At 54.3% G+C, this 14,992-nt stretch overlaps 7 protein-coding genes across 7 annotated transcripts; 4 read left to right on the forward strand and 3 right to left on the reverse strand.

Annotated features, from left to right (window-relative positions):
• Positions 1–478: 478 nt before the first annotated feature.
• Positions 479–2,000, reverse strand: SMAC4_01191 (uncharacterized protein). Its single transcript, XM_003350248.2, has 4 exons — positions 1,867–2,000; positions 1,528–1,796; positions 1,128–1,444; positions 479–1,050 (listed from the first exon to the last, which is right to left on the reverse strand). The coding sequence occupies exons 1-4, from the start codon at positions 1,906–1,908 to the stop codon at positions 860–862; spliced, it is 819 nt and encodes a 272-aa protein (XP_003350296.1). The 5' UTR covers positions 1,909–2,000; the 3' UTR covers positions 479–859.
• Positions 2,001–2,350: 350 nt separating this feature from the next.
• SMAC4_01192 (uncharacterized protein) lies at positions 2,351–3,886 on the reverse strand. The gene is made up of 2 exons (XM_003350249.2): positions 3,020–3,886; positions 2,351–2,951 (listed from the first exon to the last, which is right to left on the reverse strand). The coding sequence occupies exons 1-2, from the start codon at positions 3,762–3,764 to the stop codon at positions 2,656–2,658; spliced, it is 1,041 nt and encodes a 346-aa protein (XP_003350297.1). The 5' UTR covers positions 3,765–3,886; the 3' UTR covers positions 2,351–2,655.
• Positions 3,887–4,305: 419 nt separating this feature from the next.
• On the reverse strand, positions 4,306–5,257 carry SMAC4_01193 (uncharacterized protein; the record flags this gene model as incomplete). The annotated part of the gene is made up of 3 exons (XM_003350250.3): positions 4,901–5,257; positions 4,695–4,820; positions 4,306–4,600 (listed from the first exon to the last, which is right to left on the reverse strand). Exons 1-3 carry the CDS (start codon positions 5,095–5,097, stop codon positions 4,306–4,308), a joined length of 618 nt encoding a protein of 205 aa, XP_003350298.2. The 5' UTR covers positions 5,098–5,257.
• A 91-nt stretch (positions 5,258–5,348) lies between these two features.
• Positions 5,349–7,275, forward strand: SMAC4_01194 (uncharacterized protein). Its single transcript, XM_003350251.2, has 3 exons — positions 5,349–5,776; positions 5,855–6,666; positions 6,757–7,275. Exons 1-3 carry the CDS (start codon positions 5,633–5,635, stop codon positions 7,094–7,096), a joined length of 1,296 nt encoding a protein of 431 aa, XP_003350299.1. The 5' UTR covers positions 5,349–5,632; the 3' UTR covers positions 7,097–7,275.
• A 473-nt stretch (positions 7,276–7,748) lies between these two features.
• Positions 7,749–9,857, forward strand: SMAC4_01195 (uncharacterized protein; the record flags this gene model as incomplete). Its single annotated transcript, XM_003350252.2, has 3 exons — positions 7,749–7,979; positions 8,056–9,258; positions 9,358–9,857. The coding sequence occupies 3 exons, from the start codon at positions 7,749–7,751 to the stop codon at positions 9,508–9,510; spliced, it is 1,587 nt and encodes a 528-aa protein (XP_003350300.1). The 3' UTR covers positions 9,511–9,857.
• Positions 9,858–10,479: 622 nt separating this feature from the next.
• On the forward strand, positions 10,480–12,545 carry SMAC4_01196 (uncharacterized protein; the record flags this gene model as incomplete). The annotated part of the gene is made up of 2 exons (XM_003350253.2): positions 10,480–10,563; positions 10,631–12,545. The coding sequence occupies exon 2, from the start codon at positions 10,638–10,640 to the stop codon at positions 12,543–12,545; it is 1,908 nt and encodes a 635-aa protein (XP_003350301.1). The 5' UTR covers positions 10,480–10,563; positions 10,631–10,637.
• A 513-nt stretch (positions 12,546–13,058) lies between these two features.
• SMAC4_01197 (uncharacterized protein) lies at positions 13,059–14,942 on the forward strand. Its single transcript, XM_003350254.2, has 2 exons — positions 13,059–13,405; positions 13,476–14,942. Exons 1-2 carry the CDS (start codon positions 13,121–13,123, stop codon positions 14,724–14,726), a joined length of 1,536 nt encoding a protein of 511 aa, XP_003350302.1. The 5' UTR covers positions 13,059–13,120; the 3' UTR covers positions 14,727–14,942.
• The last annotated feature ends 50 nt before the right edge of the window (positions 14,943–14,992 follow it).

Genomic DNA, 14,992 nt, shown 5'->3' on the forward strand with positions numbered 1-14,992 from the left:
GGGGTTATAGGCATGATGCCCCACCGTCACTACTGCCATAGTCTCGTGAATACTTTACCCGTGTACATAGTCTTCCGGCCATTGCTGGGCCTTGTGTACGTAGAGGTACCTTAGGTGGGAGGGCAGCATCGAGTTCGATGTTCTGATCTTGAGTGGAAATCCAGTACTATAATTCGCCTCAATTGGTAACCTGTCAATAACGTGATACAGTATTTTGTTGCCAGCTTTGGCAAACTCACAGCTGCGTTATGTCAATATCCCGTCCTTGTGTCTTTAGGAGTAGCAAGGACATCCGATGAAGCAACTGAGCGGCGGAGTAATTATTGAAATGCAGGGGGAACGGTATCCAGGGCCGCGCTCTTATCTCCAATTGCCGCTTTTGGCAAGTCACTCCAGCACTTCTCTCACAGCAAACGCCAGACTGGAACACTCCTTTTCGCACCTACTCTGGCCACAAAAGGGGCTTGTTCCAGATAAGCAAGAACTGTTGCAGAATCATTGCATCTTTTTGTCGTAATCAATTTCGAGACTGATTTTCGAGTGTTTTCTGTGTGCAAGGCGCACAGGCCAGTTTCTGGCCAAAAGAGGCAATTGGAAATAAGAGCGCGGACCTAGATAACGACCCCCCCAAATGCAGAGCTATCTATCGCCGAGATCATGTTTGCATGTTTCTTTTTCTTGGAGCAAAGAAGCAGACTCGTGAGGCGTGGCGCATTATTCGAGGGTCTTTAGTTTACCGTTCTCAACAAGTTGAAGAATTCATTAATGAACATCCATTCTTTGTTTCCAGAGTTACTAATCATTGAACCTAGTAGAAAATAAAGGGCATGTACTAGGCGCGCCTAGTATGCGAGCATTTTTACACCCATTGCTTGTTACCCAGATGCGAGATGAACGCACCACCATGTCCCTCCTCAATGCTAGCCTTCTCCCAGACGGACCGAACAGCCTTGACCGATTCCTCCGGGGTGATTGGACCCTTGAAGTGGGGGGCATACGATGCGAGCTTGCCCACGAATCCCATCAGGCCATTCACCTGCTCTGGCGTGGCTGGAAAGAATGTGTTAGTCCACTGCTAGTACTCGGGCGTTCCCGCCAGAGCTTTGGGAATAGAGATAAGTACGTACCATTTGCATAGCGACCGACTTCTACCAAGCCCGGACTGATGCTTAAGAAGAGGATACCCTCTTTCTTGTATTCCGCGTTGAACTTGGCCACGATAATGTTCAGGGCGGCCTTGGATGCGGCATAGATCGGGCCAACGTCAATCTCGCATTGGTTGGTCAGGTCGACGTCGCCCACGCCAGATGAGATGGCGATGACCTTCTTGGCCTTGCCCTTCTTGATCAGAGGAACAAAGAGGTTGAAGAGGTGGAGCTGGCCGGTGACATTTGTCTGGAATGTCTCGGCAGCACCAGCATCGACCTCTTGGATCTTATCGGCCCTGTTTTATGCATCTACCATCAGTCCACGCCATCACAGAACAGCCTGGAGCCCAGGAGAGGGAGCACAAGAGGTAAGACATACAATGCGCTGACAGGTCCGTAAGCATCAAACTCGGGCACGATACCGGCGTTGGCAACCAGGTAGTCGACACCACGGTCGCCAACGATCTTGGCGGTCTCGGCGGCCGCCTCCTTCAGGCTGGCGTAGTTGGTGAGGTCTCCATGGAGGATGTGAACATTGGGGCGGTCGCCCAGCTCCGCGGCAACCTTCTTCTCGGTCGCAGCCTTGTTACGGACAAGACCGATGACCAGGTTATCCTTGTCTTCCGACAGTTGCCGAAGGAACTCGAACTGAAATCAAGGGTTCAAATTAGCACGGGGTAAGCAAACGCGGCGGGGTTAGGTGTGTAGCAGAACGTACGCCAATTCCCTTGGACACCCCTGTGACAGCGTAGACGGACATGGTTCAAGTGAGCAGAGGTAAGGATTTCGGAGCTAAACTGGTTTGTTAGGTAGTTTGATGTGGAAAGGAGAGATGCAGACAGTGGAGGTTCTGGAATCAGACGCCATGGTAGGGTATTTAGAGGTATTGTATCGCATATGTCAATTGATAGAACGCAATAGATGCTTGGAAAGCTTCGATTCAAGCTTTAATTAGTAAGCTCGGCGTTTGCATTCCCCGAACACAGAGCCTGTTTGCGTGCCAATCCGTGACACGGCTTCTGCCAGTGAGAGGCGCCCGGTTGTTGGCCTATCGTAAGGTCTTGTTGGTGGTTGAATCTTTGTTTTTTTTCGAAAGACTTGCGGTTTCACATGCGACTTTGTGACAGGTACCTGGCACTAGTCAAGATTCAATTTCTTGGCGCAGATCTCTCATCCACTTAGGTTTTTGGCGTCGTTACCGGCGCAACGGTCGCTACTATCACTTCGACCGCCCCGCATGTAGCCGCCGTCTGGGCGCCCCCTGTCTGAAAGACACAGTCCACAATGTGGGGTTAGGCAAAACCGCAAAACGCCGATTCGCCGAACGCATTGTCCCGAACGAACGATGTTTGCGCATGTCTTCCACTGATCACTTCCCAATCTGAACGGTACGGCACCAAAAGCGGGCTCAAGGGGAATAGTTACCCCACATTATACATACGGTACGTTACGCCAACTTCCCGTTACTACCTCTATTGCACCAACAACACCATTGACACCTTTTATTCTAGACAAGATCCTCGGTGTTCCACTTGATGCTCTGCTCCAACCCTGTCCACCCGTCCTTGCCCATCTTTCGCAGCAGATCCTCCGCCCGCTGACGAGGAACAATCTCGCTCAGATCCTCCCCGGCTTGGAAGGGCGAGGCAAAGCTGCGGGTCGGGTACAGCCGGCGAAACACGTCCAGGATCCCATCTCCGTTTATGGTCTCGGCGAACGCAAAGATACGTTCTGACTGAACCTCTGGGAGGATCGCGGCCGCCACATGCAGGAGGGCGTCGTCCTGGACGTCGACATAGTACTCTGTCACCTTGATGCATTAGTGGCCCGTCTTTCTCTCTCACACAACAAGCGATGATAGGTAGACATACGAGGTGGGACACTGGCCTGATAGCCGTTGGTGTCTCCGTTGAAGAGACTCACAACAATGCCCGAAGTGGATGGGTGGCCTTGGTTGGCGGGGTCGAGACTAGCGCCGAAGTTGAGATTCGGCACGACTGTATTTAGGGTAAAACCCGGTTGCTTCTCCTCCATGAACTTCCAGGCCTCCTTTTCTGACAAGGTCTTGCTGGCTGCATACACGGGCAGCGCGTGCTCGGGTCCATAGGGCGGTGGGTCGCGATAAGCCTGCTCCACCGCCTCGTCGTTCCACGTGTCGGTGGTGACCTTGAAGGGGTTGTTGGGCTTTGGAATCAAGGCCGCGGTCGAAGAGGACGTGAGCACGAAGCGCTTGACGCTTGGCTCCCGCGCCGCGGATTCCAGAGCGTTACGCGTCCCCGCCACGGTTCCCGGTATCACGTGGTCGGGGTTGGGGTCCATGGTGAAGATGGATGCGGTGTGGACAACGGCTGAGACGCCCTTGACCACTTGCGCGAAGGCGTTTGGCTCTGCCATGTCTGGTACAGCCATCAATTCGAAGTTACCCGGGCCGTACTTTTTGTCCAACAAGTTGCTGATCCAAGCATTCTTCTCTGGGCTTCGCGTGGTACCGCGGACCTTGTAGCCGTGTTTGAGGAACTGGTCGGCGATGTGAGATCCAATAAAGCCCGCGGCGCCCGTGACGAGCACAGTTGAGCCTTTAGGAATAGCAAACTGACCGGTTGGCGACGACGACATGGCGACAATGCTTGTCTGGCTGCGGGATCAAGACTGACTCAAACAGTAGATGTAGATATTTGTAACTGCGGAGGGACTTGTGGGAGGGGGAAACAAAGTAGTAATGCTAAGATATGTAAAGTGAAATTGTGTACTTTGATGTGTCAGACATTGACTAGGCACGAATGGTCTTTTATATACTTCAAAGCGGAGCGCAAATACTTTCGCCATCACACATCCGCGTGTGGTGTACGAAAATGTAATCAGTGTAGTAGATCATTCGCTCAAGCAGTGTATAGAAGAATGCCCAGTCTCAGCTGAAAGGCACGAGAGAGGTTGTCACCAAAATGGCAGTCCTGTTATGACCTTATCTCCACACCCGTCAAATTACCCCGGTAAAATCACAATGAGATTTCCACTTTGACCAAGCTAGGACGATTTGTACATTGAACAAGTAACTAGTGAGAATCTCTGGTATACTCGGGGTACGACCGCTCATACCTGGATAGGAAAGCAAGCGTTGGATTAGCAGGGCCACAGTATTACTTGGTAAGCCATCAACTTACCCTAGAATATTCTCCGCATACCAGGCAATCCCACGGTGTGCCCAAAAGAGCATCGGCGTCGGCATCCAGTTGAGGAAAGGCGGGCACAGCAGCGAAGACGCGTTTTCGGTGAGCAGAATGATCTGGAGAACCGACGGCTGCAGGCCGGCCTTGAGGCAATCATTGACGTAGCCCGACAAGTTGCGCAGGAAGTTGACGTCCAGAATGTGCTCTCTCTTACTGGTACAGGGATCCAGCCAGATGGAGAAGACAAGGTCCTCGGTGCCTGTCTTGTGAGCCCAGAATCGATGCCTGTATCAAAAAGTCAAACGCCGGTCTCTCCGGTCAGTCACTTGGTGTGGCTTTTGTTTCCCCAGCCAAGAGACAGGCTAATTCAAAAACTCACCGTGTGCCACGGGGGATAGGGAAGACTCCGTCGTCCTTGGTGATGGCGTATTCCACACCGTTCTTAACGACGCCCAAGACACCCTGCTCGACTTTGAAGAACTCGTCTTGCAAACAATGTATATGTCTGCCATCCCAGGTAGGTATTAGACTAAACCATTTGATGTCCATTGGCTAAGATGGGGGCTCGCCTGTTCTTTTACCTACAGTGGGGGTCCAGACAGTCCGGCTCGGACGAAGTAGTTTTCAATGTGATGTGTCTCTCGGATGTACCAGAGCCCGTCTGGTTTGGAGAGCGGCTCGTACAGGGCTGCATCTCCGAGGTGAGGCCACGATGGCTTGTCGTTGTTCTTGGTCCGTTGCAGCGGTCGTGGCGATAGCCACCGTTGGAATGCGGTCGCCATATTCGGAGATAAAGTCAAAAAGAAGCTGGGTAGGGTAGGAGAACACGATTGTGCAATGACTTGGAGGAGTCGCCGACCGATACACCGACGGGCAAGAGGTAAAGAATTGCCACGTCATCAAGTAAGTATTTATAAATCTTTAGGTCTAACTCGTCTTGCTAGTGAGGTTGCGCTTTGTCGCTTGTCGGCGATTGGCACCCATCCCATGGACAACTTCGGCCATCTGCTTGCATACCGGCTGAATAGCAGGGGTCTGGCTTACATCGTATGTAGCAGAAACCACATGCAGACAGAAGGGATGAAAACTCTACTGTACATACGCCGAACGTACGCATCCTGGATCTTTGGCTGCATGCATCTTCCCCATCTTCTGTCAAATTGGAGAAATTAGGTAGGTACGTTCAGGTCTGCCGTGCTCGTCAATTCCGTCTTCATATCGCACCAGCGATCAGAGGGGAGGAATTTAAACACTCGGTGCTATTTCCCCAGGGGTCGTGGCAATCATTGCAAATCCAACTACCGCCAATTTGTCGCCATGGCGAATACAGGTAGTACCTCACGGCCAGTCTTCACCATCCTAGTTGTGGGCTGCGGTCTCAGTGGCCTGGCGTCCGCCCTGGCTCTTGCTCAAGCCGGACACCGCGTAACCGTGTTTGAGCGCAGCCCGAAGCTGCAAGAGGTTACTACTTTATTTTCTCCCACAGATAAACTAGAAGGCAGTTCATCCCCTTGCTGACTCTGAGACTATTTTGGACAGATCGGTGCCGGGATACAGCTGTCCCCGAACGCCACTCGTTTGCTTCAGCATTGGGGCGTCTTTGACGAAGTGCTTCGGTATGCTGATCAACCCGAGGACGGGACTTTCCGCTCCTACCGGGGAGAACTGCTCTCGCATTCCCCGCCAGTGTCTCATCCGAACCTGGTGAGCAAATCCCCGTATCTGGTCGTCCATCGCGCCGACCTCCTGAGGGCCTTGCTATCGGGGACGAGCAAGCATGCTACCATAGAGATCAAACTTGGCAGCGAGGTTGCAGAAGTTGACTTCAGCAAACCATCCCTCCGTCTCTCCACTGGAGAGGTCTACGAAGCGGACCTCATACTCGGCGCCGATGGGGAGAGGTCTCGTTGCCGGGCTGGCCTGTTGGGCCGTGAGGACCCTCCTTATTGCCCGGGCGACGTGGTCTACCGCGTCTCCGTCCCCACCAAGGCCATAGCCCTGGGTCACTCGGCCTGGGACCTGACGAGACGCTCCAGTGTCAACTTTTGGATGGGCCCGCGCGGGCACGTGGTCACGTATCCCATCCAGCAGGACATGCTCAATGTCGTTCTGATATATGCCGAAGGGCCAAGTACCACCAAGGCCATGTATGGGCCGCAACGCGCTACGATAGACGAATTCAGGAGCAGGGTCTCGGGCTGGGATCCGGTGCTTCACGACCTGATAGACATGGAAGGGTCCGTCTGTACAAAGTGGAACCTGTTTCAAATCCGTGAGCAGAGCCAATGGCACCATGAGAACGGTCGATTTGTGCTCATTGGCGATGCTGCTCATGCAATCTTGCCATGCCTGTGAGTTTCGGAATGGATTCTCATGCAATTTCTCTCCTTGCCTAACCCTCCGTGACTGGTTGGCTAATAGTCTAACCCAATCTTCTTCAGAGCTCAAGGTGCGGCACAGGCATTCGAGGACGCAGGCGTCCTTGGTGCCATATTCGACCAGTTGGTGGCACGGGAGCAGATTCCAGATGCCGTCAAGGTATTCGAGGATGTGCGTAGACCACGAGCCTCAGACGTCAGACAGCGTTCACTAGACCAGAAGGCCATGTTTGCTCTTGCTGATGGTGCAGAGCAAGAGAAACGGGATGCAATGCTCCGCGCAGGCGAAGACTATCCATTGTTTGAATGGCTTTGGGGTTATGATGCCATTGAAGGGGGGCGAGAAGCGTGGAAGAGATTCTTAAACGAGAAGAGTATTGAGAATGGTGCCTACGTTCCCTAGTTGTAACTATCTTACTGCTAAGAACAAGAAACAAGAGAGTATGCACACACCGCAGATCAAGTAGAGCACTTTTCGAACATGATAGATCTTCTGTGATGTATTCTTTGAGGATGTTTACGTCGCCATGTTCCTGCTTGGCCTATTCGGCTGCTTTGCTTGTTTGCGGCCCTTTTTCCTTTTCTTGCGGCTATTACAAGGGCGTACGTGATCTGAACCATACAGCTTGCCGTTGCTCGTTTTCCAAAGCCTAAAAGATCACTCCCTCCTACGAGTCGTGGATTGGGTAAATCCCCCTGGTCCACCTGGATTTCCTCAAAGGGGGGGGGGGGGGTCCAAGGCTCATCCATTGGTCACATCTTTTGACTGCCATTTCCGGTAGTTGCTAACAGCTTCCTCCATGTCATGTTCGGCCTTCGCCTGCATACCTAAGATGGGTAGTAATACCGAATTACCTAGGTAGTGATATGCTGTAAGTTTGTGGGCCGCAGTCACCTACCTTGGGCCCAGTACTAGCCCCCCTCCCCCCTCTCACCCCTCCACATTCGTCCGCTTGTACTACTTCTTTTCTCTCTCTCTCTCGATGGCCTGAATAGAATCGTGTGATTCGTGATCACGTTCGATATTCCATCTTCACCTCTTCTGGCCCGCCACAATGTACACCATCGACAGCACCTATTACCCCCCGTATGTGGGCCTTTTTCTCCTCATTTTCAGTTTCTGTGTATATGCGGTCATTCAAGTCTTGAAACCTGTCGACTTGAAACGCTCGAGCGGGAAAAGGAGATGGTCTATGCCACCGGGGCCACCAGGAGCTCCGGTCCTGGGAAACTTGCCACAGATGATGAAAGCGCGCCGCGGAGGAGCCCTGTCGTTTAACGAATGGGTTAGTATTGTCCTGCCCCCATGAATCCAACATGTGAAGCCGTCACAGCAAGCTGAAAAACAACAATCCGGTTTAGCTTGCCTCCCTGATACCATATGGCGAAATGGTGACAGTTCACATGGGCTCCAAGACATGGATCGTGCTCAACTCGGACCGCGTCGTCTCGGAACTCATTGCCAAGCGCGGTAGAATCACCAACGAAAGACCACATATGCCCATCGCGAGCGATCTCGTCAGCAATGGAAAGCGCACGGTGATCCGCCAGGAAGAAGAATGGCGGGAGGGGCGCCGAGTGATGCATCATTTGCTCAGCGGCTCGAATCTCAAGGTCTATGCCGGCATGCAGGAGCTCGAGAGCGTCGACATGCTGCGCCGGTACCTTCGGGAGCCCAAGCTATGGTATTCTCACCACTTCCGCTATGCGACCTCGGTGCTCTACAGGATCGTGATGGGCTACCCCCTGCACAAGAGCAAGGCGGAGCTCGACGCCTACCAGAGGGTGACGATGGAATTCGTGTCGTCCATCAACCAGAGCTACGTGGACTTTTTCCCTTGTTTCAGCAAGCTCCCCCATGTGCTGCAGCCGTGGCGAAGCTACTGGATGCAGATGGGCGCGTTTCACCGCCGTGTCTTCCAACAATGGTGGCAGCCCATCAGCGCCGCCGTGCGCGACGGCTCGGCGCCTCCGTCCTTCGTTCGCGACGTCCTGCTCCATCCAGACATGAGGTACGCTGGAGGCGATGAGGAGGCCATGTATCTGGCGACCTCTGTCATGGCAGCCGGAGGCGACAACACGCGCATGACCATGAATGTGTTTATCATGGCCATGGTCGCGAACCCTGAAGCGCAGGCACGGGCACGTGCAGAAGTCGATCGAGTATGCACAACAAAGGGCGACGACTCGCTCAGGCTTCCTCGCATGTCGGACATGTCCGAAATGCCCTACGTGGCGGCCATGATCAAAGAGGTTCTGCGTTGGCGGCCCACCGTCCCTCTCGTTCCCCCACATCAACTCACCGAGAACCTGGAGTTTGACGGGAATTTCATCCCAGCCGGCACATGCCTCCTGATCAACTCCATTGCGCTCTCCAAGGAGTTTGAGGATGCAAACAAGTTCAAGCCGGAGAGATGGATTCAAGGACCGCCAGGGTCGGGCAAGACAATACCGAATTTCTGGGGATTCGGGGGCGGGCGTCGAGTCTGCGTCGGCTCCAAGGTGGCAGAGCAAGCTCTGTTCATCATCTTTGCCCGCTTACTCTACTGCTTCGAGTTGATTCCGGTGAGTACCTCTACTTAGACGATTCCATTTCCTTTATGCTCTGGTCTCTCAAGCACCATAAAATGAGACGGTTTACTGATAAAGCGAGACGGGATCTAGGATGGGCCTATCGACGACGAAAAACTCAATCACCAGAGTCTGGACGAGCCGTTTCCCGTCAGGGCCACTGTACGCAGTGCTGACCATGCGGCACTGATTGAGGGTGAGGCCGCAAAGTACGAGGCTTCCTTCTCTACATTCGCTACAAAGTAGGTCATACGTGTCATACGTGTCACACACGGGAATACAGACCAAGAATGAGAAGTATGGGGGCATGGAGGAGATGCAAAACTTTGAACCTCAAGCTTTGATCAGCCATATTTAGGTTGGCTATGATTTTGTCCCAGAAATAGGTAGCTGTTGGTTCCAAAAAAGAGCAGAAGTGCCTGATACGAAGGTCCAACCAAGACAAGAGTATAGGTATGATACGTAGCTAGACAATTCCATCCTTGTTGTGTTGTTAGACATTGGGAAAGCCAAAGCCTGCCCGGAGAATCGGCGAAAAGTTTCATTCCTGCCTTTCATATTGGTCATCGTCGTGTACCACGTTGCTGAATCGAGTGTTCCCCCCGGCGCGTTGGACTGGACCTTGTCTGAAGTTGAAACAGGGCTTACACGGCCCGTCCCGCCGGCGGACGTTGAGTGGGTCCCAGTCACTCAGCCCTGTGGACCGGGAGCCTGAAGGATTCCCGACCCTCTCCACATTGCAAAACGCCGATTCGCCGAACGCCACGATATGTAAGCAAAGCTTGACGAACGGGGGCGAGTGGGACGGCGCAGTTCACGTTGGTCTTCGGCGTGCTGCGTAAAGTCGGCCAGTCAACTCGGAAGGATCGGGGAATTTTTTTCGCCTATCTACATCTACGGGTTACTTGTAATCTGTAGGTACACAGTGAGAACGGGACAGACCAAACAACCCGAAACAATTGCACGAGCAAGGGGAGCCGGCTGATCACCGCAATGGGCTTTTGTGGTCGCCATCGAGGCCACCTAGCATGTTGCTGGTTCCTAGGGCCCGGGCCCAGGGAGATCCGTCACAGCGACTGGCAGGACACGTGGAAGTGTTCTGGATGAGTGTTGTCGTCGACTGATCAGAAAAAAAAGTGGTGTTCTATGATTAAGACACAAGATGGTGTTGTACCCGCCGCTTATTATGCGCCCTGACCACTTCTCCAAAAAGGTCATCCCCGCGTCAGTAAAGTAGGTAGGTACCTTACCTAGGTAGATACGAGAGTTGCTCCTTTAACAAAATAGGCAATCGAGTCAGTAAGTGCTATCCCAGTATCGTGCACACTGCAAATTTGAACGCATCACTGATAAGATTGTATCCCAGTTCCATCATGTCATCCCAAGCACCAACTTTTACAGACTTGGTCCTCTCCCAGCGATGTGATGTTCCACGGTCAGGTGAAACAACACGGACGATCAGCGGAGCGGACCTCACCATCGCCGACGTGGTGGCAGTTTCGAGGCACCTTGCACCGGTCGAGCTCTCCTCCGCGTCCATCGAGGCCATCGAAGCATGCAGCAAGATCATTCCGCAGAAGATCGCCCAGGGCGAAATCATCTACGGCGTGAACACGGGATTTGGCGGCAGTGCTGATGCAAGGTCCAACGATGTCGAGGCGGTCCAGCAGAGTCTGATCAGCCACCTGACGTGTGGAATTGTCGCGTTCGGCAAGCAAGAGCAGGCTCCCAACAGCAATCGGCATGCGGCTACGCCAAACGCACAATCAGTTAACGGCGATACCCTTTCCCAACTTCCCGGGACAAATGGGCATCAGAAACACACGGGGCCTACCACTTGTCTTCCGCTGAACGACCCGTTCGCCGTTACCTGCATGCCCGAGTCCTGGGCGCGGTCATCCATGCTTATCCGTCTGAACTCGCTGGCCGGCGGTGTGTCGGGCATTCGGGTCGAGATCGCGGAAAGCCTGAGGAGCCTCCTGAACAAAGACATCGTGCCGCTCATCCCCGTGCGTGGGAGCATCTCGGCGTCTGGAGACCTCAGCTCGCTCGCGTGGATCTGTGCCCTGATGCAGGGCAAGACGTCCGCCATGGCCTTCACTGGGCCGAGAAACGTCGACAGGGCTCGAAGGGTGACGCGGGCAGATGTCGCCCTCGCGGAAGCCAGTATCGCGCCCATCACCCTGCACGCCAAGGAGGGTCTTGCCATCGTGAACGGCACGGCCGTGTCTGCCGGTGTCGCGGCTCTCGCTGCTCACGAATCCATCCAGCTCGCAGCGCTGTCACAGGTGTTGACGGCCATGAGCGTAGAGGCTCTGCGAGGCAGCGATGAGAGTTTCGAGCCGTTCATCGCGCGTGTACGGCCGCACCCGGGGCAAGTCGACAGTGCACGCAACATCAAGGCATTCTTGGCCGGATCACAACTGCTCAACCGCCACGATAGTCGCTCCAAGGCGACGCTGCGACAGGATCGCTACTCGCTCCGAACGGCCAGCCAGTGGCTCGGCCCCGTGCTGGAGGATTTCTGCCTCGCGCATAGTCAGCTGACGATCGAACTCAACTCGGTAACGGACAACCCGCTGATTGACCCGGAGACGCAGCGGGTGTTCCACGGCGGCAACTTCCAAGCGCGCGCCGTCACGTCGGCCGTCGAGAAGCTGCGCCAGGGCTTGCAGAGCATCGGCCGCATGCTCTTCACCCAGTGCACCGAGATGATCAACCCGGCTACGAGCTGGGGTCTGCCGCCGAATCTGTGCTCGGACGACCCCAACGACTCGTTCCTGTTCAAGGGGCTCGACGTCGTAATCGCCGCCTTGACCTCGGAGCTGGGCTTCCTGGCCAATCCCGTCGGGTCGCACGTCCAGACGGCCGAGATGGGCAACCAGGCTCTCAACTCTCTGGCGCTCGTGTCCGCCCGATACACGCTCGAGGCCGTCGACGTGCTGTCCCAGCTGGCGTCGGCGCACCTCCTGGCTCTCTGTCAGGCGCTCGATCTGCGGACGATCGAGATCGAAGGCCGCAAGGCCATCGCGCCTGATGCGACACCGTACATCGGACAGGCTTCGCAACGCATGTATCGCTTTGTTCGGACGGAGCTGGGCATCCCATTCCTGAGCGAGGCCCAGCTAGCGTCCACCGAGGCCGCCGAGGGCAACGGCTTCGTCACACCAAGCATGGGACTATATGTTACGCGGGTTTACGAGTCGATCCGGTCTGGGCGCTTATACACCATTGTTCTAGACGCGTTTGAGGGCATGGAAAGAAAAGTAGACTGTGCTTAGAGCTTAGACGGGGCAGTAATGGATGTGATGCTTTACAGGGACGATTCACAAAGATCGGAACACTTGGCAACGCAAAGAGTTTACAACAGACTAGACAGCAGATATAAATCTATGAGAACCAATTTCTATTGCTGGTTGATGAATCGCATTTTGGTCAATGGGGTACTTGATCTATGTTGTCTACGATATTAGTCATTTCTGTGAAATGGCAGCAGCACATGGCGTGAAGGTTTCTTCTGGGAGTCTAGGACGAATTTGGATCCTTAAGATTTGCTTAAAATAGGTTACTACCCTATGGCTGCAGGTATGAACCCAGCCTTTTAGTACCATTCAGCTGAGATCCGGTTATGTAATTGCGGCGCAGACCGAGAGAGCGGACACGGATGACCACACCAGGATTCCGATCCCTTAGGATCGGATAGCCCCCGAGCTAAAACTTTTATCATGAAGCCGATATATATAAAAGGTCTCACGGGGGCACATGTACAATGGATGAAGACTCGAGTTCAAGTGTCTGTTTCATCCAAGACTTCCCCATACTTTCCTCATTTTGACCCCCAAAGACATCCTTCACCATGAGGTCTCTGGTGATTTCTTCCTTGTGTTTTCTCTCCGGCCTTTCGAGCCTCGTATCTGGTGCCAGCGTCCCCAGGTATCTCGAGAGTCAACCGACCACGCGTCGAAATCTCACCAGCCAGGCGGTGCGGCGGGAGCTGGGCAGCCAGGTCTCCCCGGGCACCTTGATCTATGGACCGGGTGATGCTGAATTCGCCAACCTTACTTCCCGCTGGACCGACTTTTCCAAGCCAGATGTCCGGGTTGTCATCGAACCCGCCGCCGAATCCGATGTCTCCTCAATCGTACGTTCCATACCTACTTACTACTAGTACCACCTTACAAATGTTCTACCCTACTGACAAATGGTGCTAGGTCAAATACTGTAACTACAATGGCATCGACTTTCTAGCCATCGGTGGTGGCCACGGCCTGACCTACAGTCTCAAAAAGTTCAGTGGCCTCCAGATCAGTATGCGGCAATTGAACAACATTACTATCCAAGGGAGCGGCAAGTCGGCCTGGTTCGGAGGTGGCACCGTCGTCGGTCCCGTCATCCAGTACCTCTACGATCGAGGCTATGTCACGACCACCGGCGGCTGCGAGTGCGTCGGCATGCTGGGCGCCGGTCTGGGGGGTGGCCACGGTCGGTACGAAGGTTTTTACGGCTTGATCAGTGATAATATCCTGCAGCTCCGCGTCGTTTTGGCCAACGGTTCGGCTATTGTGGTTAGTAAATCGAGCTACAGCGACCTCTTCTGGGCTATGCGAGGGGCCGGGCACAACTTTGGCATCGTCACGAGCTACAAGATGAATATCTTCCCCGTCGGACCGAAAACCTGGCACTGGCACAATTACATCTGGCGCGGCGAGCAGCTGGAGACCGTCTTCGGGGCCCTCAACGCCTTCCACAACAACGGCTCCACCCCGGTCAATATGGCCTTTGAAGCCGGAAACTTCCTCATGGACACCAGCATTACCAGCGAGGAGCCCGTGCTCTTCTGGACCTTTGCTTACCGCGGACCCGCTGACGAGGCCGAGAAGCTCCTCGCCCCCTTCAACGCCATCGACGCCGTTTCGAGTACTATGGGCGACGTGCCCTACTCGCAGATCGCCACGGCGCAGGGGACCGGCTGGGACTCGGCCATCTGCCAGCACGACCTTGTGCACGTTACGTCGTCGGTATTTCTGCAGGTCTTCAACGTGACGACCGAGCGCCAGATCTTTGAAGGCTTCAAGCGGCGCGTCCAGTCCAGCCCGGCGCTCGCGGCCGGATCCAGCATCATGCACGAGGGATACTCGACCGAGGCCGTGGACAAGATCGACCCGGCGAGCTCGGCCTATCCGTTCCGCGGCGACCGCCACCTGACCTTGTTCAACGCCGTGGTGCCGAGCCCCGACTACGAGGCCGCGGCTCGCGCCTGGGCCGCCGAGGTGCGCGATCAGTGGATCGCGGGGCAGCCCGGTCGAAAGCTCGATGCCTACGTCAACTACGCCAACGGGATGGAGACGGTGCCGGACTGGTATGGCCACGAGAGCTGGCGCATCGAGAGGCTGAAGAGCCTCAAGGCCAAGTACGACCCTCACAACCGCTTCCGCTACTACAATCCCATCATCGCCGCATAATCACGGGGAGAGGGTAGCAGAATCGGGGGGGGGGGTTGCTTACCTTAGTATATGATCTTCTCTCTCTTTTCATCTTCATACAAAGCCTTTTTTGCGAGAAAGAGGTTCTCAAGGTAAGGTACACACGTCATAGCTCTATCCTACGTCTATTGTATGTTTCGTGTCACTTGAATCAAGTTGTATATACCAGATCTAGCCAGTGGTACCTGTATAAATTTACTTATGTTTGTGTGAAACATGAGTTTTCCGCTTGAGCATAGGTAGCA

This window comes from Sordaria macrospora, chromosome 3 (assembly GCF_033870435.1).
Source record: "Sordaria macrospora chromosome 3, complete sequence".
Taxonomy (NCBI): Eukaryota; Fungi; Ascomycota; class Sordariomycetes; order Sordariales; family Sordariaceae; genus Sordaria; species Sordaria macrospora.